This window comes from Trachurus japonicus, chromosome 9 (genome assembly GCF_045865225.1).
Source record: "Trachurus japonicus isolate A0001 chromosome 9, Traja_1.0".
Lineage (NCBI taxonomy): Eukaryota > Metazoa > Chordata > Actinopteri > Carangiformes > Carangidae > Trachurus > Trachurus japonicus.
The window spans coordinates 25,990,421-26,012,880 of record NC_140915.1 but is presented as its reverse complement, the minus strand read 5'-3'; the positions used below and the strand labels follow the sequence as shown (position 1 = coordinate 26,012,880).

The following is a 22,460-nucleotide window of genomic DNA, read 5'->3' as shown; positions in this document are numbered from 1 at the left end:
CATCATTTCATTATGTCCAAAGTACACAGGACACTCAAAGAGATCTTCTGAAAGATAACCAAGCACAAATTACTGTGGCACAGTCTGAAACGTCGAGCTTGGACTCTATAGCAGCCACACAGCCAGCTTGTCTACGGAGTAAAACCTGGCCAACTGATCACTTCACTCATAGATATATTTAATAAAATGTTGTTTCTGCAGCAAAACATTCATAGTATTTCATCCGCTTTGAAAAGTTAAGTTACCAAAACTGAAATGTGATGTTCCGGCATGTGTTCTTTCAAAGTAAATGTTACGTGGCATATATTACATAGAAAAATGACTATAACATGCATATTCATATCTCCGCAGTAAGAAACCATATTGCTCATCTATATAATTACATTTTTGTCACGGTTTATGGTTGACCGACTTGACAAAGTGAAGCTTTTAATTTGAAGGTACATGTATTGAACTTCCGGTTTGGTCGTACCTGTGTGCAGCTTGACGTCAGTCTCTGTACGTACACAGTAAAGCGTGGCCACAGCTCCCCCCTCCCCTCCCCTCCCCTCCCCTCCCCTCCTCCCCGCTCCAAGCCCACCGGACCTGAATGAAGACAAGCTAGTCAGTCCTCAGCTACGGGCTAACTTAACTGCGGAACTACAACAGCAGCAGCAGCAGCAGCAGCAGCAGCGGTGCAGCTCGTCTCTCGTCGTTTTGCAGACTGGAGTTCAGGCACAGCGTTAACATTAAGGCCTCCTTTTGTCGCTCACTCTCACCGACCGAGGCTACGAGAGCTACAACGAGAGCGGTCACAAGTTTGCTGGTTAAGTTAACGCTAGCTGGTTGCGTCGTTTGACAGCTAACGCTAACTAGCTTAGTCTCATTGGTATTCGACGTCAGTTTCAAAACAAAGCCCGCAAAAACCCGAGAAGTTCAGACTCAGCTGTCACCTCTAAACTAGCTCTAGAAAAAAACAAGCTATCTCGGGAAACGACTTTAGATAAATTACGTTAACGCTATCCAGCCGATGTTTTTTGCTTGCTCAGTTAATGCCCAATTAACGTTATTTCGTTGGGGGGTGGGGGGTGGGGGGTTAGGCTAAGTTGAAGAAGCTGTCAGCAGGTTGGACAGCGACGCGTTTTGAACTGATAACTACGTGGCTCTGTCCATAAAAATCAGAGTCAAGTTTATCTTTCTCCCAACCTTGGATTTAAATGTCCGAGAAAAGTTCATCGTCCGGCTCGGATGAGGATGTGGACCCGGAATCTGGGCAGCTGGTGGAGCACGGAGGCGTTTTGAGCAAAGTAAGTGAATTACCGTGAATGTCACAGTGGTTTATGATGCAGAAACAACTTCTAGCTCCGGTGTTTTAGTAACATAGCATTAGTCTGAAACCCAGGCGGACATTTATAATGTGTTAGGACAGCTGGGTTCATTCCTGCAGGTACATCATCACTTACTTTGCCTCGGGATCTGTTTACTGCAGAGTGCAACTAACCTGTCTTGTGTCTCTTGTGTGTGTGTGTTAACAGTGGACAAATTACATACACGGATGGCAGGACCGATGGGTCGTGTTGAAAAACAACACTCTGAGCTACTACAAGTCCCAGGATGAACGGGAGTACGGCTGCAGGGGGTCTCTGTGCCTCAGCAAGGCTGTCATCACGGTACGTATTTACTCTGACAGCAGGAAGGGACATTTCTCCCCTGCGGTCTAATGCACAGGTAGATGGCACCGTGAGCGCAGGACCTGGTCACATTTTTACTGAATGAGGATCTCTGAGTGAAACTAACTGTTGAGGAAGTGGCGATGTTTTGATTTTGTCTTCATGTAACCAGCATCGACTTGGACTTGTATTCCTTCAATCCGTGTTGTTCATAGATAAAACAGTAAAGTTTAACAAGTAATGAGGCCATTACTAAGATAGCAGGTTCAGATTCAGACTTGTATTTTAGCAGACAAAGGCTCCCAGCAGTCATTGGAGCACACTCCCATCATGGCTCCTCCTGCTCCGTGGCACCTACTGCACAGACTACCTGAATTTAGGCATTCCTACAGTTAAAATGTAAGCTAATAACCATATACTGTAGAGATTGGGCCTGTTCCTCCCTATGCAGGCCTCCCGTTTTGTTGGTGAGATAAGCTGAAATCCCACACCCTGGTTAAATATTCACTGGTCTCTCTGAGCATACCGCCACCAAGTACAGAGGCCAAACAAATGGTCTCACTGTGATTTGTGCAATAGGGATTATATGACTTAACCCTGGATTAAAAAACAGTAACAGGAAAACTTAGTCAAAGTAGTCATTTGAGCAAGCATTACTGTGCAAATCTGAATGGGACTCCACACGCCATTCATAGTGTTGTGTAATTTTGTTATAGGTGCCTAACTTGGAGTGTACACAGTTTAATTACCCAAGCTCACTCATGATTAGACTAATATGACCCACACAGCCACTTGTTACTGCCTCTGTCTTCTTTCTAAAAATCAAAAGCCAGTGCTGTCTAAGGAGCCTGGTCTGGGGAGTCAGGAATGCAGAAACATGCCTCTGCTTCTCTTCTTGCCTAACATCAGTCTGTTGCATATTGTGGAGTTGCAGACACCAGACTGTCCTCCTCGCACAGAGGCAAAATCTGCAGGAAATGTTACTGTCTGAAAATTCCTGTTGTAATTCCTATCGTTCCGAAGATCCACTATCTCAGACTCTTATTGCATCTCAGCACTAGTGTTTCCTGTTACTTTATACAGAGCACCCTTGAGTGAATAATAATAGTAGGTATTTCTATTTATTCTGTGAGGTAGTATTTTCTTTCAAATGCAAATCGGTAAGCAGACCTACCACTGTAAAGACTGCTCACAGAAGAAAAAAACTAAGTGTTAAATGTCTCTTTTTATAAACTCGGACTGTCAGTGTTTTACTGATTAGCCCTCATCCTTATACTGAAAATGCCACAGTTCTATACAAGGGAAAGAGCCAGGACAGCATGGACAGTAGTGCTTACGCAAGGGGAAAGAAAATGTTCCAGGCAGAATGAAGGAGGTATAAATTGGATTGTAAAGCGGAGGTTTATGGGCCGTGTCTGATACAGCACAGTAAGATAGACTGGTTTCCTCTAACCAGTAATGGCATCATGGCTGGGTACACTTGAGGTTACCACTGCATACCTTCCTTATAGTGAAATTTTGAAACTGTTGGGCATTTTTGATGTTACACCTGTATGGGAGGGAGGGAGGAGACTGCAGTAAGGTTATCTGACTGCAACGGAAAAGTCAGGACAAGAGAAAAGCACTCACCCCTTTCAGCATTCCAGATAAACAACTTGTAAAATTTGATACCAGTGTTAAACTGTTGAGACAATGTTGCATAAAGTTATTCAGGCTGACAGTTTGTTTTCAGAGCTGGAGTTGTCAGTGGCAGCACATGAGTGTCATTCTGCAAATCTAATTGAACTTAGGCAACATGAGGTTATGTCAGCTGACAGAGCAGCTGTAGTCTCGTCGCTACCGAGGAGAAAGACTCGGGGGATATTCAAGTCACCTGTGTCTTATTTCTCAATAGAAACCTTTGCAAAGCAGATCTCGCCACAGCTGAGTGCAGGGGTTTAAATTCCAGTCACGGAGGAAACTCTTGGGTGAAATTCTTGGGTGCACGTGTTTTGGGTGCAGGTCAGTAGGTGGAGCTGGGTGGGGTGCACTGTAGAACGGGGGAGTGAAATAGCTGAAAGATTTGGCCCAATAGTGGAAGGAAAGGTCACGGTGACCCAGGATCAGACAGAGGCATGCTGGAAGAATATCTGTGTTTTTGCACAGCTCTGTTGCGGCTGTGTAGGGTTGTGGCTCGAGACAAAATGCATCAGTTTCTAATTAAAATTCCTGTTTATTGTGTGTGGCTGAGGCGTTCTGTGACTGATTTAATCCATGTGTGTCCAGAATGTGTCACACGAATAGTCAGCCAGTGTCAGAAACAGACAGATGACTTGTAGAAGTGTCATAATAGAATTTTTCTCCCCTTTTCCTGAGTGATATTTATTGATCAAGGGAAAATTGTTTCAGAGAATGTTTGCATTTTGCTATTCAAATAAAGACATTTGGATTTGGTGATGGTATTTCCTGACATGACTCATGCACTCTCTGCCTGATGATTATTCATGAGCCCTCTCTTCTTTCTGTGCAGCCTCATGAGTTTGACGAGTGTCGTTTTGACATCAGCGTGAATGACAGTGTTTGGTACCTCAGGGCTGAAGATCCTGAGCACAGACTCCAGTGGATTGAGTCGATAGAGCTGCACAAGGTGAGTAGCACATCTTTCTCTTTTTCTTCAACAGAGATTTTGTGGATCCTCCTGGCTCCTTTTAACATGTTGGCTTGCTTCTCAGACAGACTTTGTTGTGATTCAGAGGAATTTTGCCCAAACTGCAAGAAAGTCAGCTGCATTACAGCCTGGATGCTTGAAACCAGTCCCTGTAGTTTCCATTGTTTTGTTTTTTTAATTTGTATTATTTGCTTGGTGTTTGTCAAGAATTTAAAAACATCTTCCTTTGTCATATGGTGTCAGTCCCATGGGCTGTGATAAATATTTTATTCCTTTTTTGGCTTGCTTGGCTAATCGCCTGCTGAAAGTTTTGTTTTGCTGCATTATTCACCTATTTCAGGTATTTGGGTTCAGTTTTGGGTCGGCACGATTTATGGAACAGACAGGGTGTTATCTGTTTTGTTCGGTGAGCTGGGTGTGGCTGGACAGAGATTCGGACACACATTCACGAACGCACACAGGGCCATTTACCCTGGGAATGTGAGGAATCTGAGGAGTGAGGTGTTGAGGTGGGGGTATCCCCTGTCATCAGATACCAGGCAGCTGCTCATTCTGCCAGGACATCTAGTTAATTTAAGAGTTGTGAAGTAGACTGAGTATGTTGTCATGGTTGTGGTTCATATTGTTAGTGTGTGAAAGGTTGTATTTAGGTGGTTTATGTGTGCAGTGTGTTGGTGACTATTAGTCACTGCTTAAGCGAGCTATTCAGTCAGGAGTTCATTAGGCTGAGGTCTGTAATGCTCTTTGGTTGCTGCAAACATTATTACACAAAAATCACATGTCTTAAACATGTTGAGATAAGGCAGGCCAGATGGGTTTTGTAACTTTATAACAAACAAAGTTGTGGTGTTTTTCCACAACACCACAATGTGCATATAAAACAGAACAATCTGTTTTACTGTAGTTAATTCTTTCAAAGAAAAACTGTGTTCTGTCATACGATAATTCTGTCTATAGATAGTTAACGATCAGTTCAGTCTTATTTTTCTCTCTTTTCTTATCTTTCTTTCTTAGTTTTTATTGACTTGCTTACACAGTGTTACAAATGTATTTCTACAGTACAGGCAATAAACCTGAGTAATACCAATCATTGTAGTGTTGTATGAAATGTGACAAGAGGTCTGTGTTGTCGCTGCACAAGTGATTTTAGTTATGTAAATTAATAATTTGTCTTCTCATTTGTTAGCCACATTAAAATTGTAGGTGGGAGACCACAGAAAACACACCATGCTTGAGAAAATAATCACTGTCCTGTGAACTCTCATTAGCCCCACTTCTCTGCAAAAACGGTGCCATGGATGGTTTCCGCAGAGCCACTGGATGTTGGCATGTCGACTGTGTGTGAGTGACTGCAGGTCTCTCGCCCATTAACAACAGTGTGAGAGTATTTCAGGGTTATGTCTGGACTGTGGCCTTCAGTAACCTCACTGGACTAAATTGCTGCACCACCTGCAGCATTGCTGTAGGTGAGTGTGTCAGCACTGCTCCCAGCTGGACACACAGGGACTTGCACCATCCAGTGTTCACTACTTGTATGCAGATAGTAGACGTTGCATCAGAGGTTGGACGCTCCAAAATGAATGAACCAGTGTAGCCCACCTCAGGACTGTGTCTATTTTTAGTTATTCTACAGATATTGATAAATAAGATGTACAATATAGGTTTCGCGTCCATTTCCAGTGCTGGAAATCTGATTACAAAAGAATAGGTGTAATACACATTCATACACAGGGCTCCAGACTGCCGCTAAATGGGGGCATTTTAAAATTAAAATTGAGATAGTGCAAGTACATTTTTCATCTACTTGCACATGTGCAACCAGTATTTTTATTTATTTATTTTATCACTGGTGAAATGTGGAAGTGGCGACTCAAAGTATCTGAAATCTGTCATTTTCCAGCTTGGGATCAATAAAGTATATCTATCTATCTATTAACAGTTGTCAGGCCAATGTGTGTGAGGATCATGAATGAAAAGGAAATGTGAATATTGGCTTTGCAAATCGATTTACAATGTGCGCCCCTAAATTTTTTGCTTACACTCCTAAAATTTTAAGTCAGGGGTCACTGTGAGTCTGGAGCCCTGATACATACAGCAGCTTTCCAACATTACTGTCATGAAAAATAATATATTTGGAATTGTTACAAGTAATTAAATCTTAAGCTTTCTCCCTAAAGCATTAAGTGACGCTTATAGTTTAACTTTCTGTCTCTTTTAAAGCCCTGGACAGTTGACTCAAGTAGAAACTGGGACAACGAATAACCTTTTAGAATGAACCAACTAAACATTTTTTGAAATGTTGCAAGAAACTATTTGAGGGTTTGTCTTGGTTTCAAAACGATAAAAATGTGGTTAAACGTGGGTTAAACAAGTCACCATTGCAGCATTTAAGTGTTTCTTATGTTACACTTTGTAAATACAAACCACCGTCATTTGCCCATTTTACAAAACTAGGCAGTTATTGTTGAGGAAAGGTAAGCAGTTGTTGTGCAAGCCCATTGTGTTTATAACGCGTTGGTGTGTTTGTGTTGGTGGAGGGACATCGTGCTAAATTCTGGGACATTAAGTGCAGCTCCTGATGAATAATGATTTTTTTTTTTTTAATCGCTTGTTCTCACAGCAACAAAAAATCAAGAGGTACTCATTGCTCACAACAGAGAGGACTGTTCCATTCAGTCAGATTCAGAGGGGGTGATATCAGAGGGGAGTGGGGAAAACCCCCTGCACCTATCTGTAGTTTTGACACCGCTTGGTCAGGCTGGATGTTGCTGCAGCCTGAACCCTGCTGGACCAGATCAGATTTCACAAGGGCATGTCAGCATATTGCAATAAGAAGGAATGAAAGGAGAAGGGACAGTGAGGTAGATGGAAGTCAAGCAAAAGCCCCAGACAAATGTTGTTCCCTTCCTCCCACTCTCTCTCTCTCTCTCTCTATCTCTCTGTTCCTTTTCTCTGTCATAATATACAGTAGGCTGCTTCACTCGCCCACCCTTTTGTACTTCAGTGGTTTATCACACAAACAGCTCCAGACAGCCATAGTCTCTTTCTTTCTCTCTCTCTCTCTAATGCATACAGACATGCATCCTTCATTTTTACCCGTCTCTCGGTCTCTTTCCTCCATGCAGACACGCTCAGGCGCGGTTGCTTGCTCAGTAATGGGTTCCGGACAAAGGGAACAACAAGATGAAAAGGTTTCACATATCAGGGTGTGTGGTCTGTTGACATATATTGCAGAACAGCAGGAGTGCATGTAGATGAGTGTCTCTGAGCGCACATGTGTGTCTGCAGAGGAAACGACTGAGAGCAGACCCACTTCGATCTGCCCGAGGAATTACAAGACCCGTCCTCTTGGCTCAGTCCATCTCTTCTTCTTCTTCATCATGGAGCGTCTAGCATCTGCCTCTCCTCTGTCCTCTACGGAGCCATTAACTACTTTTTCTCTTCCTTCCTTCTTTCCTTCTTTCTCTCATCACTTCTTTCTATAAGTGATTAGCTAAGCTGGGCCAGTGTAGCGTCTCTTCTCCTCTCCACCACCTCCTCTTCCCTTTTGTTTGTTAGTGAGGTGTGTCCAGGGGAACTGGGACACTGGATTTAAGCCTTAAACATTGGGAGTGTTGGGGGAGCGTCTGGGCCATGTTGGGGGCAGCGAGCTGCCGGGACTGCAGCAGCGTCCTGCTCTGCTTTGGCTGCCGGAATGGCCAAATGGTGGGCTTATAGCATGTTGGCATGCTGCTTTCTCACTGTCACTCACACTGAAGTACTTCATCAGTCATCAGTATGCCAGTGTAGTGACATGAATAATTATTCCTTACAGTGAATAAAATACTTATTCTCTGTGCACGTGCATGCAGTTTTTCCACATTAATATTGCCGGTAGGCTATCTTTAGCATTGTATTCTACTGCATGCCACTATGTTTTATAAATGAAGCTTAGCTTAGGCTGCATGGGTGTGTGCTGGACTAGCAGCATTTTTAATGAGAAGTAATTCCCTAAACAGCAGTGTGTTTGGATGTGTAGAGCTACTCAGTGGTGGTTGCTATGGTCAGTTATTCTACACTCATCACAAAGCTGTGGGCACAAGATGCCATTTCACATGTTTTGTATGAGTGGGTGTTGTTCAGTTTGCATGGTTGTATCATGCAGCTGACCAGGTGCATATAGACGACTCTCTCAGATTGAGCTTCATCGATTCTTTGCGCTGCTTTGCTTTGCCTCTTGGTCTATCTAAACTATCAATACAGTCATTCTGTTTTCAGCAGCCTGCACAATATTACATGAAATAAACTAAAGCCAATCCAATCCTGACGGAGTTGCAAGATAGTCAGCAACACCACTTTTGGGCCAACATTTTTTATTTACTGTAACTACACAGCTGTCATTGTCATGTCTCTGAATTGTTAATCGTGGCAAAAGGTCAACAAGTCGATGTTTGTTAAATGTCTTATTATAGGGACACATGTCTGTGTCACACCAATTTAGTTGAAACCTGAGTGTTGTACAAATACAAGCCAAAAAACAAATAAGCAGTTAAGAAATAAATTCCTGTGGCAGCGTGGGTAATCAAAACAATATTTGTTGAGCTAAGTATTTTCCCGACCACAAGTCATAGTGTCAAATGTCACTGACTTCCAATATTTTAAATGAACACTCTTGGCACTCAGCTCTGCCACTTGCTTTCCTTTTTGCAGGATTGTGACGGGCCAGTTACAGCCCAGCCGGATAAAAACTAGTACCTTGTTTTTCAACTGACTTGACTTTTGGCTTCCAGTGGCAAATATCTACTTCAATAATCAATCTTTGTATGAGAAAACGCAACAGACTATTAGCTGTAGTGTCCCTTTAGTGATGCCTGTGATTCTAACTTTGTTAATATTGTAAATGTTTAATTATTGTTTAGAATGAGTTGGGTCCATTTTGAGGCTGGAGTTGTCGTATTGTTGAATTTAAATCTCTTGTATGGGGTATTCATTGCCATTCACTTCCACTTCCTATCTTTCATCTGATAAGGATAGTAGCTGATTATAGTGAAATATGACTTGACTTTGGTTTTGGAACTGAATCTCTACTGATTGCATTTATTTCACAGATTGCCTTTATTTCAGATTTTCAACTAAACCCACTGAAGTACTGTGTGATTGGCAGTGTTTTTTTAATCTATGTTAATGCTTAAATGTGTTCTTTAAATCTTAATATCACAGTTTTGTATGAATGTAAACATATTCTGGAAGAGGAAACATGGAGTCGTCTTTAAGATGACCTCCCTTAAACAGTATGCACCGTGCTCGCTCCCACTGATCACCTCCCTCTTCCGTTTGCTCACCGTACTTCTGCATTGCAAACTAACAAGATTAGCAAACCGTCTGAGTCATGAGTAACAACAGATGAGAGGCAATTAAATAATCAGCAGGAAAATTACACATGACACCCAGGCAAATAAATCCAGACTCATAAAACATAACACCAGAATTATGAGTGGGACTGGCGCTCTCCCTTTAACGTAGATGATAACATGTAACAGCTGCATGTGGGACAAAATTTTATTTTTGGGCGGCGGGAGGTCCGACTTAATATAAGTTGGCAAATGCTGCCACACTGCTACTCCTCAATGCCCATTCATTTATCTACGTTATATGTGTGAGACAGGACATTTTATGGCTGTGTAACCCCAGAAAGTCTCAGTCCAGCTCAGACTGGTTCACTCTGGGATACAGTGTAATTTATTTCCACTGTTCCTCAACCACCTAGTATCAGGTCTGTTGAATTGAAAGTGTGTCGACAGACTGTTTGTGTAGGTGTAGGCCCTTGCTCTGGTGCAGCTCAGCGTTACTCAGTGCAGCTGACTGCTAGAATCGATCCCCACTTTTCTCCGTCTCATTGTCTAGTTTGATGAGCAACAGACATTTTTTAATGGTGGTTGTTTAATGTTTCTTTTATGCACTCACAGAACTCTGCTCCACTGTTCTTCCTCCACACACACTCTGTTTTCCTCTGTCTCTTCCCATCTTCATCATACCCACTCATTCCTCCATTCTGTCCCTTTGTCTCTTGTCTGGATTACAGGCCGAGTCTGGTTATGGTTCAGAAACCAGCCTGAGGCGTCATGGTTCCATGTTGTCCCTCACCTCCGCAGCCAGTGCCTTGTCTGCCACGTCCACGTCCTCCTTCAAGGTAAACACAAAGCATGGTCACAGTTTATTGATTGAGTTGAAAGATGATATTATAAATCATGCCGGCTATATAGTATCTGTGTTGTGTTGGTGTTGTTGTTTTTATATATAATATATAATCACCTTTGCTTATGGTTGAAATAACAAAACAGAAATTACTCTTTTCTCTGACAAGAGACCAATTGACCAATTTTCTTTTCCTGCTGTTTGCATCTCTGCACTTCTCTTCCTCTCTGCACAGAAGGGGCACAGGTTGCGTGAGAAGCTTGCAGAAATGGAAACCTTTCGAGACATTCTGTGCAGACAAGTAGACACCCTGCAGAAATACTTTGACTCCTGTGCTGATGTTGTCTCCAAAGATGAATTTCAGAGAGACCGAGGTAACATGTAGTATAAATACACTTTTAATGCTTCTCATATCATTGTCAAATATTTAGTTTAAATGGATCTAGATTTGTTTTAAATGGGCCCTGCTTGATGCAAACAAATCTGATATATAGAGTAGTGTTGACATGGTGAGGATAAATTAGTCTTGATATTTACTGGCTATGGAAAGAGATGGGAATGTTTTTTTCACTTGGTTCATGTCGTATGAGAATTGATGGCGAGTGGTTAGAAATACACTTTGAGAATCAAGGCACTCTGTGAGTTGTTTAGTCTTGAGGCAGTAGCTTTGATCTAAGCACACAATATAATTTTATGCTGCAAGGGGTCTCTCAGTTAAAATAATCACAAAAGTCACCACGTCAAAAATAGTCTGACATGTGTCATGTGTCATTTTCTTCACCATCACTGCAGTTAGGATTTCCTCTGTGTTGATCAGGAGCTTTTTACTGGGAGCCAAATTATCTGCAGAGGTATCCTCCTCTCCAAAACCAACAGACCCTGTGATTAAATCCAGTAAAAATTCCGACAGTTTCACATTAAAAATCAGCATTTCTCAGGAATTGTTTGGCAGACAGAGAACATTTCTGCCGCCAGAATTTTTTCAGCCTGTTTCACTGACAATTTAAGATCCTAGTCTGCAGTGAGTAATACACTTCTTCGGGTTCCAGGATCTAGAAAGTGAATTGCAAAATTGTGGCCTTAAATTGCATAAATCTTACCACAGCACTAAGGGAGGATATGACTCAATTGATGAGTAAATAAATGATATGGTCCATTCTAAATCTAAAATGTACAGTATGTATGTTTTGAAATGTTAAATGTTATAGTCTTAGCTGTATGTACAGGTTTAATTAATGCCATTTTGTATTGTGGTTATAGGATAGTAGACAGATCTAAAGCTTCTGCTGTTTTCTTACCAGAAGTCGAGGAGGACGAAGATGACTTTCCTACCACTACAAGACCTGACGCCGGTGAATATAATCACAACAACAATGGCAGCAAAGAGAAATGTGAGTTTTTTTGGCGATACTGTCACATTTTTCACTTCATTTGCAGATATGTGTGAAAAAACACAAAATTACTGATTCATTTACAATGTGAAAAGTTAGAAGAAAGTCACGAGGCAGCTCTGAACAGTCTTTTCATGTTTGTGCCTGCGCCAGTGTTTCCCCCTGCCAGCCCCAAAGGGATCAACGGGATCGACTTCAAGGGGGAGGCCATCACCTTCAAGGCCACGACAGCAGGGATCCTCTCTACCTTGTCCCACTGCATCGAGCTGATGGTCAAACGTGAGGACAGCTGGCAGAAAAGACTGGACAAGGTCTGCTCCTGCACTCTGCACACAGTGAACAAAATAAATAGCGCCCTCAGAGCGTGAAGTGTCATGTGAATAATAGTCGTCTTCCTGAGTGGGCGTGCTAGCTGCATGTTAAGCGACGCAGGCTAAGAAACTAATTGTCACCCTGCGTTGTTTTGAGGAGTTTGTCCTTGTGACCAAGAGTTGATGTTTTGGCCTCTATCCCTCAGGTGACAAGCATGTGGTGCAATATTCTGCTAGCCACGTCGTCAAGTCATCTTTGTAGTCTACGAGAACAGTCATGTTGATGGGGAATATACTGTTTATGCTTTACAAAATATACATCTCTATTAATGACAAGATTAGGCATTCCTTAGGATGTATTTAAATCTGCTTCTAGTCCCTATTCTTAAACTCTCAGGTTAGGTTGTGGAACACGTAACAGTTGCATGTGCTCATGTCTTTATTTATTCCACATTTATATGGGCATATTTATTTGGTAACTCAACAGTAGCAGATTTGTTGTTGTTGTAGTCTCTGTATATTTTTTGTGGGAAATGTTAACTAGACTTCATGAAATGTTTCTGTAGCAAGGTATTTCACAGTAGTTCCTTGTTCAACTCAAAAGCTGGTCAAAAATCAGTGTTCAGTCCGCATTTTTTCAGATGACTGAAAACAAGTTTATTACTGGGTTCAGCTGTTTCAGAGGTGATCATATAAAACAGCTTCATTGAATCTCATATTAACCGGTATAGAACCAGCTGGCAGACTTTCCTGCCAGAGGCATAAATGCACCTGTTGGTAAATAATGGGCTTCAACCACTTTGAGTTATTGGAATTCCCACAACACCTTTTTTACCATCCATAGCTTTTTATTGTATCTAGAGAGCACTCTGTAGATCTCAGCTCTGTAGAGTTGCACATGCACCCTGGTCAGCTGATGTTGTCAAACCAGTTTCTTACCATTTTTTTCTTTGTGTGCAAAGGCGGGCTGCCCAACCCTAAAACTTACAAAAGCCGGCTAGCTCTCTCAGTCAGCTTGAAGTGAAACTACCTCACTCTTATCTGTGTGTGGTTATGTGTGTTAAGTTAAGTTGCCAATGTGGTATAGGGGAATAGAGATAGTTTCAGAGCACACACTTAAAAGGACCGAGACACAACCGGACCTGGACAGAAAGTTAATTAGAAAATGACTACTCGGACTTCATGGCGAAATTTATGGAAACCCTCGCTACAAAGGAGGACGGAGCTGCTCACATGCCAGACACAGAAGTGGATACCATTACAGACGGGCAGCCGCTTCTTTACAGTAGGTCACTGTCTGTTACACACAGCTGACGGCAAGATCACTTCCTATTTATTTAATCTGGGAAGTATTGTATGTCTACACCTCTTTCCTTTCAGTGTTCTATGGAAAGCACAATTGATTTGTATTACTGTATACTTTTACTCATATTTACTTAAGTTCACTTGCTTTCTCTTACACCAGTGTGGATAAACTCCATCTGAAATGTGACCAAAGTGAAGTCTTCTCTGCAAATTTTTCTTAATTCATTTGCTCACACGAAGAGACAAAATGCTCAGGCTGGTTTGTTGGGTTTCCTTTGCTTTTCAGTCACAGATAATGAATACAGTAGGTCTTGAACTGAACTGAAGTTCTCTATTGTACTTGTGGTTCATTTGTGGGAGGTGTGTTGTTTTGCCTCTGGCAGGGAATGAGGCATTAGGTAAAACCTGTTTGAGTGCGTACACAGTGTTGATGTAGTGGGTTTGCCAAACTGTTTGTGACATGCAGACCTCTCTTCTCTCCTTTATTTCATTTTATTTTTTACTTTTTTTGTAAACTCTTATCATAACTGTACTACACTTTTCTGTTTGTGTGTAGGAGTTGGAGAAGAGGAGGAGGGTAGAAGATGCCTACAAATCTGCGATGCATGAACTGAAGAAAAAGTCACACTACGGAGGCCCAGACTATGAGGCAAGATGAACTAGACAAACCCTAATGGAGCAGAACCTGCTTGATAAACCACAGGAGAATATTTTCTCTCACTCCTTACATGTGCATTTTAATCAGTTTAATCATTCGGGCTGTTCCCTCAGTATTGTCATAATTCTTGCAGTGTTGTTATGCGTTGTTTCATCTCAACAGGAGGGGCCAAACAGTCTGATCAATGAGGATGAGTTCTTTGATGCTGTGGAGGCAGCACTGGACAGACAAGACAAGATAGAAGAGCAGGTGGGATGAAAACTGCACAATAAAACTGTCCTGCACAGTTCAACCACACATTTAATGTTGTAGGAATATTGAAAGTTTCTTATTCCTCACTGCCTTTTTGTTCTCTACCATCTACTGTCTTCTTCTCTGTGTCCCTCAGTGCCAGTCAGAGAAGGTTAGGATATCTCAGTCTTCCTCAGTCACATCTGGAGACGCCTACTCCACCATCGGTACACACAGATTGGCCAACAAGGTGCTCATTCCCCATAATCCCTTTCTTGTACAACTGTGTTTCTATCTTACTTAATTTAAGAGTGCAAGTTGCTCCTCTTTTCTGAAACTCTTTCTTACAACCTGTGTGACCTATCTGTAAAGCTTTATGGGGTTTTTTTCTGAAAACTTTCAGCAAATCATTTTGTGCTTCTTGCCATATTTCCAGAGCTTACATAATATCCTGACATGAAATGCTACTTGGGCAGGTTGATTGTGTGCTTTGGTCTGCTTGGGTGGCACCTTTTTCAGTTTTGTTCCTTACCTCTGTCTCTTTTCTTAACGCTCTGTCTGCGGTACAGCTCCGTAGCCATTCTTCTTCCCTGTCTTCCACTGAGCTCCTCAGTGCTTTGGATGATGTGCACAGATTCAGCGCTCAGGTACTGTATGAGGTTGACAGAGAGCAACTTTATCTGCAAACGCCTACTGCTTTTCACCACAGTCAGACACTATGAGCAGATAGATGGAGAATGTCTACTAACCACTGTCTTTAGGATTTCACATACATTTTCCATGTGTTTGAATATATTTCTACATCAAACTCATTGTTATTATAATATTACATGATGCACTAGGACAAAGAAATTCAACAAGACAAATTGAGATTCCTGGAGTGACCAACAGTTTGTCTTCATCGCACAACAGCTGCCCTTTTTCCACTTAAAAGTCCTATGCTGCATGGTTACAATCTAGTCCTCACTTCACACAGTCCTCCACAGCATGCACAGGCATGAATCAAGACCGTCTACACACTGTTTTCTTTAGGCATTATTGGGATGTTGAATAACACCTGCAAGCAGGATCATGTGTTAAATATTTACTTACTTGCTGCTCAGTGGCTAATAAATTTGCTTAAGGAATTCCTAAGATTCTGAAAGAGAAATATTTTTTTCTTTGTTTGCCTCGGATGATGGTATCAAACCTCTGTAATGAAATATCTGCAGGTACACAGATGTGCAGACTTCTCTAGACTGTAAATCATTAAACTTGAGCGGATCACGCCGGATGCGATGTGGTCCACTTCTCCCTGAGCTGCATCCAGTTTCATCCAGTTCCAAAGCATGAGAGACTCCTTGACTTAGGTAAATAACAGAAAGACACTGACAAACATGAATTTAATCAATGTCTGTCTTTCTCTCAGGTGGAGGAGATGGTGCAGAATCATATGACCTACTCTCTTCAGGATGTGGGTGGAGATGCCAACTGGCAGCTGGTAATAGAAGAAGGAGAGATGAAGGTGAGTCTAGAGGAGAGCGGCTGCTTATGAATCATTTTCCCTGTTTGAAAGCTGTGAATATTTAAATACTCTTTGATGTATCAATACACAGTTGCTTTTTTTAAAAACAAAGAAAGGGAAAATGTATTAGCTTAAAGTAATCATGTGACAATGAAAAAATTATCTAAAAAATGAGTTATCAGTACTTGAATAAACCATCAAGCCTCTGTTTACTGTTTGAATAGCTGTCAGTCATTGGTAGCATTAAAGGGGACATATTATGGAAATATCACTTTTTGAAGGCTCTTTAACATATGTTTGGGTGTTTGTCTTGCCTTTCGGCCCCCAAACTGCGAGAATTGACAAAAAAATCTGTAATGTGCAGGCTCCCTAGGTTAAAATCCATGTGGATTTATGAGCTGTTCCCTCAGATGTCTTCCAGTGAACTAGCTTTCGAATTTGCATAACCCCACTCCTACCTGGCGCCAGTAGAGTGGGTGGGGTGGGGCAAGCAGCGGTTCATTTGCATTTAAAGGGACAGTCTCTGAAACCAGCCGTTCTGAGTAGGGCTGTTTTGAGCGGATGAAAAGAGAGCGGTGATGTTTGATGCTTGGGGTATTTTAAGTACCTGTGTTTCTCACTGTCTGCACTGTGTGGAACAGGTGTACAGGAGGGAGGTGGAGGAGAACGGTATCGTCCTGGATCCTCTCAAAGCTACACATTCTGTGAAGGGGGTGACAGGACACGAGGTCTGCCACTACTTCTGGGACACAGACGTCCGAATGGACTGGGAGAGTGAGTCCACTATTTCTGAAGTTCTGAAGGCAATGTCAAACCAGTGCTGTTTAATTGTCTCTGTTGTTACTGTCATGAACTGACTGAACTCGTCCTCCCTCAGCCACCATTGAAAATTTCAACGTGGTGGAAAAGCTCTCTGATAACGCCGTCATTGTTTACCAGACACACAAGGTAAATTGACCTCATGCTGGTTTTAAACATCTTTTCACATTTGACCAGTAGGTTGACCTGCCAGTTTGACGAATGCCTCTGGTTGTGTTTCAGAGAGTGTGGCCCGCCTCTCAGAGAGATGTCCTCTATTTGTCGGCCATCAGGAAGATCATGGCAACAAATGAAAATGATCCTGACACGTGGCTGGTCTGCAACTTTTCTGTAGACCACAACAATGCCCTTGTAAGATGACAACATTACACTTGGTCTTATGCAATATCGCCTAAACATCCTGTGGATCAAAAACTTGTCAGTGAACGTCCTGCTCGGTCCTTTATTTACACACTGTGATTAGATTAGGATTCATTACACCATGTTGCTACACATACCCTTCAGTCAAACAACACTTTGTGTATAGCTCCCATTCTGAGGGTAAAAGGATGAAAGGATAGTTTGCCCCTGTCAAATCTGCTACAGGGAGATTTGTGGCAGCTTGGGGATTATTTATATTTTATGTTTTTGTTTTACTTTCAGCCCACAAACCGGTGTGTTCGTGCCAAAATCAATGTTGCCATGATCTGCCAAACGCTGGTCAGCCCGCCAGAGGGTGACAAAGAGATCAGCAGAGACAACATCCTTTGTAAGATAACCTACGTTGCCAATGGTAAGTCAGTGTTTAATACCCCAGGCGAGGGTGGGAGCCAGCAAAACATAGTAATCCTATCATCATCAATCTAACTGTAATCTACCTAAAAGTGCCATAGGGATTGTAGTCATTAGACCAGGGGTTCATATCAAGGGCCATTTCAATTTTTATAAAGTCCTATTATGAACACATAACTAGGGATGGAAAAAAAGTCTATAACTGCTGTCGCTTTGAAATAATTTCACTTTGTCGGGCGCGAGCAGCTCTGCAGCGGCTACAAGGCACTCCTTCACGAACTCTCCTTCAGCATGAGGTTTCAGCTTCGTGGCTATTAATTCACTCACCACAAAACTTGCACGCGTAATATTCTCTCTGTCAGTCTGTGGTCATGTGAAAGCTGCTTGTTGAGCACCCAAACTCCGACGAAGAGCGTTCATTTTATCCAAACACATTTGTCCTCTCAACTCGTCGAGTTCAGCATGTTTCGAGCTGTAATGGCGCTCGACATTTGCCTTTTTCATCACCGCCAGCGCCTCGCCACAAACTAGGCACACTGGCTTGCCTTTCACTTCAACAAAGAAAAAGTCATTTGTCCATTTTTCCTGGAATACGCGGCATTCTGCGTCCACCCAGACTGGCTCTGGTCCACCTTCCTTTTCTTGACAGTCGCCATGATGCATCACTTGTCATGTGTCAATCACTCCGGCCCAATCCAATGACACGTACATCACATGCTGTATTCACTGACCCTGACCTTGACTCGGACATAGGACATATCCGTCTGTTTCTCTCAGAAAACTAATGGCTGGCGATATATTTTTTCCTGATTTTTTTATTTATTCATATATGCATGTATGAAGATATAATATATATATATATAAGTATTGCATTGCGGGCCAGTTGAAATGGGCCAGACGTTCCCCACCCCTGCTATAGACAGTCCATATGAATACCGGTATAAAAAAACACTGAAAGATTACTGAGGAGAAATGAATGAAATCATTGATTATATAATTTGAAACTATTGGATTCAGGGTTAGGGTTAGGGTTAGGGTTAGGGTTAGTTAATGCACTGGCAAGCTATTAAAGAGAATATACGTATATATTTTGTTCATTTTAGCCAAATAAAGCAGTTCAACTGTCACATCCACCTAAACACGAACAACTTGGATGTTACAGATTTCCCTTGTTAATTCATAACATCCTTTCATCAGCCAGTGGTTCTGCTAATTGTTCTGTACAGCTGCTAGCAGACAGCGGATGCAGTCAGTGTGTGTGTGCTTGTGCCTTTAAGGAGATTGTGACTTTGCATTGCAGGAGGAATCCCAAACCGGTCTATTGTTAGAGAAGTTTACCCCTCTTTTTCCCACTAGAGGGCCCCCTAGGCCACAGTCTGTGCACTGAATCTGGGGCTATGACTTAATAGTTTTATCATGAGTTAACACACAACGTACAGTCTGCTGATAATGTTTCCTCTGTGTGGCTGCAGTAAACCCAGGAGGTTGGGCTCCAGCCTCAGTCCTCAGAGCCGTGGCCAAGAGAGAATATCCCAAGTTCCTCAAACGCTTCACCTCCTACGTCCAGGAGAAAACTGCTGGGAAGCCCATCCTCTTCTGAACACAAAGAGGTAAGCAGGAAGTGTGAAAGCAACCGAAGCGCTGGGTTTGAGCGCTGCTGCTTACACTGTGGATGGAGATATCGCTAAGCTGCTGCTGATCTGTCACTCTGAGCCTGGAGTGATAGCTGTTATGTTCATCTCTGATGCATTGACTTTAAATCTTGTGACTTTGTTGTTTCAGGTGTGCGTAGGGCCTAGTCGCCCACTGGAGAGACTACGTAGTTCATTGTTGAACAGGCTGTCGATGACTACACGACCCATTCACTTGACAATTCGAAGGTGTTTTGAGACTACAACAGGCAGGAGACCATATCATCCACAGTGCACCTGCTTGTAGAGGAGACGGGTTTTACAGCTTTAATCCATCAGTAGTTCTCATCCCAGCCACATTATAATGGCTTAACACCATCTGTTGGTCATGGGTACATTTGTATGTAAATTCAAGAGTTTCCTAAGTGGTTTTTGAATTGTTGTTAACGATTATTTGCTTTTTTTGTAAATTGTTTTGTACATTTCTTATGATTACATACTTCTTGACTTTTTTGGGGGGTTTGCTTTAATCACTAGTATTACAGCTACTTGTTTCGCTGCTGCTAAAGTAACTACCATGAGTGAGGACAGTAGATAATTGACAGGAAAAGCATTGATGAGGTGTGGTACAGTGTCTCCTCTTTCTTGCCTTCTCCTGTCCCTCTAGTGATGACTTCTCTGCAGTTTGATGGAGGGTCAGAGCCTAAAGCTTTGAAATCTTTATATTTCTAGATTGTTATAAAGTAGCTTTTGGAGAGCACCATGGACACAATGTATTGTACAGAGAAAACAGACTAAGTTTTCAGTTAGTTTACCAATGTGAGAAATGTGAATTGACTGTTAAAACGCTTGAATTTGATGACTGTAATGGGCCAAGGAAACCCAAAGTGGGAGATGAAGAGTCGAATTAACTCATGTTCAACAATATTTTTCTCATAGTCAAACTGATAATAATTGGATTAGGGATGCAGTTGACTGTGGTCTGTATGGTCTAATGTCTAATGTCAGTGCGTGTCCGTCTTGAATCTTCACGTCATGCACAGTTAGTGACATCTTTCCTAATGACCAGCTGTAGTGACTGATAATCGATCCTTTCTCTCGCTGAGAGATGGATACATTTCGCACACCCTCTCGTTTCCCTCACTATTTTCAGTCCCTGATGAGAAGAACATCTGTCCAGCCACGAGATTGAATTGTAAATAAGTTCTGCTGCCACTCAGCAGGATAAGATAAAGTTGTCAAATGCTGAGCTGGACGTCATTCACTCCCTACATTCTCAGTCATCCTCGTAACATTACATTTCAACACGCCACACTACAGTGCAGTGGCCTCCCGCCCTTTGACTGATCAACTACCCCCAGAATGCCTTAGACACCAGGGTGAACCCTAAAAATAACCCATCCTGGCTTTCTCTACTGTACAGCCACCAGATGTGCATTTATCAACACAGAAATGAAGCTGGGGGAGGGAGGGAGGGAGAGGGGAGGGGAGGGGGGGTTCAGCATTTCACATCATCTTACCTCAAGATTTATATTTACTCTAGATTGTGTTAAATGCCATCAAAAGTTGGGAGTTTTGCAATCAGTGGATCTGCATGCTTAAAAATGTAACCATCAGACCTTCAGTCTAAGAGGTCAGAGGTCAGGAAGGATCGGGATAATTGTTTTTGCTGATGATTACAGAGCTAGATCTATGAGCAATGTCAGCTGAAGAATGCATTTAGTGTTTTTAATTTTGATATTTTGTCAGTAATCTACACACTTTGTATATTTCTAAGTTGTACATCAGAAGTGTTATTATTTGCACTAAATGTAATGCAATTTGACAATGTTCTGTAAATTAAAATTGTTACACAACAGTCAGGTGTGTTTTGTGATTAATGATGCATAGGTACACAGCAATGATGTCATACAGCTTCGGGTGGTAAACACAGGTAGACACTTGAGTTTTTAGCAGTTTATTTATATGAGTCTCTTCTATATATAAATATGCATTGTCTTTACATTCAGCGATTAAAGTTTTTTTTTCAGCAAATGGTAAAATATTGAGATTTACATAAATTAAGTCTCAACTGACGTGTGATCGTGGAATTCAACATTTATAGTTGGATATGGTCTTGAAGAAGAGGTATCAGACGGCTTCTAAGTGTAGGATGCGTGTCTCAACTTCTTGAAGAGGACACACTTATTCAGTATCAAAGGATATCCTGAGTAAAAGCATCTTCAGTCGTGACGCAAACCTCACAAAACTAGTAGCTCCACATCAAAAATGATCTACAAAGTTCCTTCAATGTCTCTGTACATGTAGTATCAATGACTTACAGAGGTGTGCATTTGTAGAGTAGAAAGAGGAGGAAAAAATAAAAGTGCATATTCACACATCCAAATCTGTGCTCATGTCAGGTAGCCCACCCACATAAGCGACGTCCTCAGAGAAAAATATTTCTTGCAGTTATCATAACCAATGTCAAAAGTGCCTTTTCGTTAAGAGGGAGTGCACTGTCACTCCACTCTGTGCTTCATCCAAGAGCTAGTAACTGTCTTTTCTCTCATCTCCTTCCAGCCGCCCTCGGCCGGGGCTTCAGGTCCATGTCAGGAAACGTGTTAGGAAAGGGGCTGGCCACATTAACCATGTCGCAGTCTGTGTTTGGCCTTGGTAGTTTTAGTATCAACTCATGTGAGTCTTTCCTTGTCTGTGTTGGCTGTGGCTACAAGCTGGCTTGTGTCCTCTGTGTGACACTGGCCCGTCCCCCTTCATCGGGGACATGGATGCCATCTTTACTTCACTGTAAACATTTCTCATCTGATCAGCAACTACTGCAGTTGCAAGCTTTGAAAGTGTGTTTCATTTCTTTGTGGTCTTCAGAAGAAGAAAAAAAAACAACATTTAAAGAAATGTAGGACTTATCTAGCCTGTCCTCGTGTGTTTTTGTAGTAAATGTTTGGATCCTTGTGTAGGTCATGAAAACAGGATACATATATAAAACTTAATGGCACTGCATGGACGCATGCTCTAAAAAAGCGACAGTCAGTTCAGCCCGATGCTCATCACATTACATGATGTCACATGGCTCCTTGCAGATGACCATCCATCGCTGTGACTTTTGTTTGTGTCTTCTTTTAGTCCTTCAACCAGTGGAGAGTCTCAAGTCTTTTTATGTCTTGGCAATACAAGTGGCAACATGGATCTAGCGGCACTGAAAGTGGAGTTAAAGGCCTGACGGGGGCCTGTCCAATGGAGTGCGACGATTGTCTTATGATTGGCAGGAGGAAATGAAGGTTGTAAAGCTGCTCTTTTCACTGCAGAGAGGAGAGACAAGAATATTCATTCAGCTCAAGCCGGTTATCCTAAAGTGAACTTCACATGCAT

The 22,460-nt window shown here is 42.1% G+C and overlaps 2 protein-coding genes across 9 annotated transcripts in view; one reads left to right on the top strand and one right to left on the bottom strand.

Moving 5' to 3' along the window:
* The first annotated feature begins 500 nt into the window (after window positions 1-500).
* LOC146981611 (ceramide transfer protein-like) lies at window positions 501-20,950 on the top strand. 7 transcript variants are annotated; one of them, XM_085787002.1, is made up of 18 exons: window positions 501-1,286; window positions 1,515-1,649; window positions 4,159-4,275; window positions 10,358-10,465; window positions 10,706-10,844; window positions 11,775-11,861; window positions 12,015-12,172; window positions 14,034-14,126; window positions 14,298-14,384; window positions 14,524-14,616; window positions 14,936-15,013; window positions 15,775-15,870; window positions 16,512-16,644; window positions 16,748-16,818; window positions 16,912-17,040; window positions 17,332-17,461; window positions 18,933-19,070; window positions 19,243-20,950. In XM_085787002.1, the coding sequence occupies exons 1-17, from the start codon at window positions 1,197-1,199 to the stop codon at window positions 19,058-19,060; spliced, it is 1,872 nt and encodes a 623-aa protein (XP_085643128.1). In that variant the 5' UTR covers window positions 501-1,196; the 3' UTR covers window positions 19,061-19,070; window positions 19,243-20,950. The 7 variants fall into 7 exon arrangements, with proteins under 7 accessions (XP_085643128.1, XP_085643126.1, XP_085643127.1 ...); XM_085787000.1 differs by having other exon boundaries at window positions 598-1,286; window positions 11,772-11,861; XM_085787001.1 differs by having other exon boundaries at window positions 598-1,286; window positions 18,933-19,081; window positions 19,253-19,603.
* The window catches only part of pip5k1bb (phosphatidylinositol-4-phosphate 5-kinase, type I, beta b), a 35,080-nt gene continuing 32,228 nt past the window's right edge, over window positions 19,609-22,460 (bottom strand). Inside the window, exon 15 of one of the 2 annotated variants that reach the window (XM_085787007.1) lies at window positions 19,609-22,390. In XM_085787007.1, the coding sequence (XP_085643133.1) occupies window positions 22,388-22,390 (3 nt within the window). In that variant the 3' untranslated portion in view covers window positions 19,609-22,387. The remainder of the gene's footprint in view (window positions 22,391-22,460) is intronic. The other variant, XM_085787008.1, reaches the window with a different exon arrangement.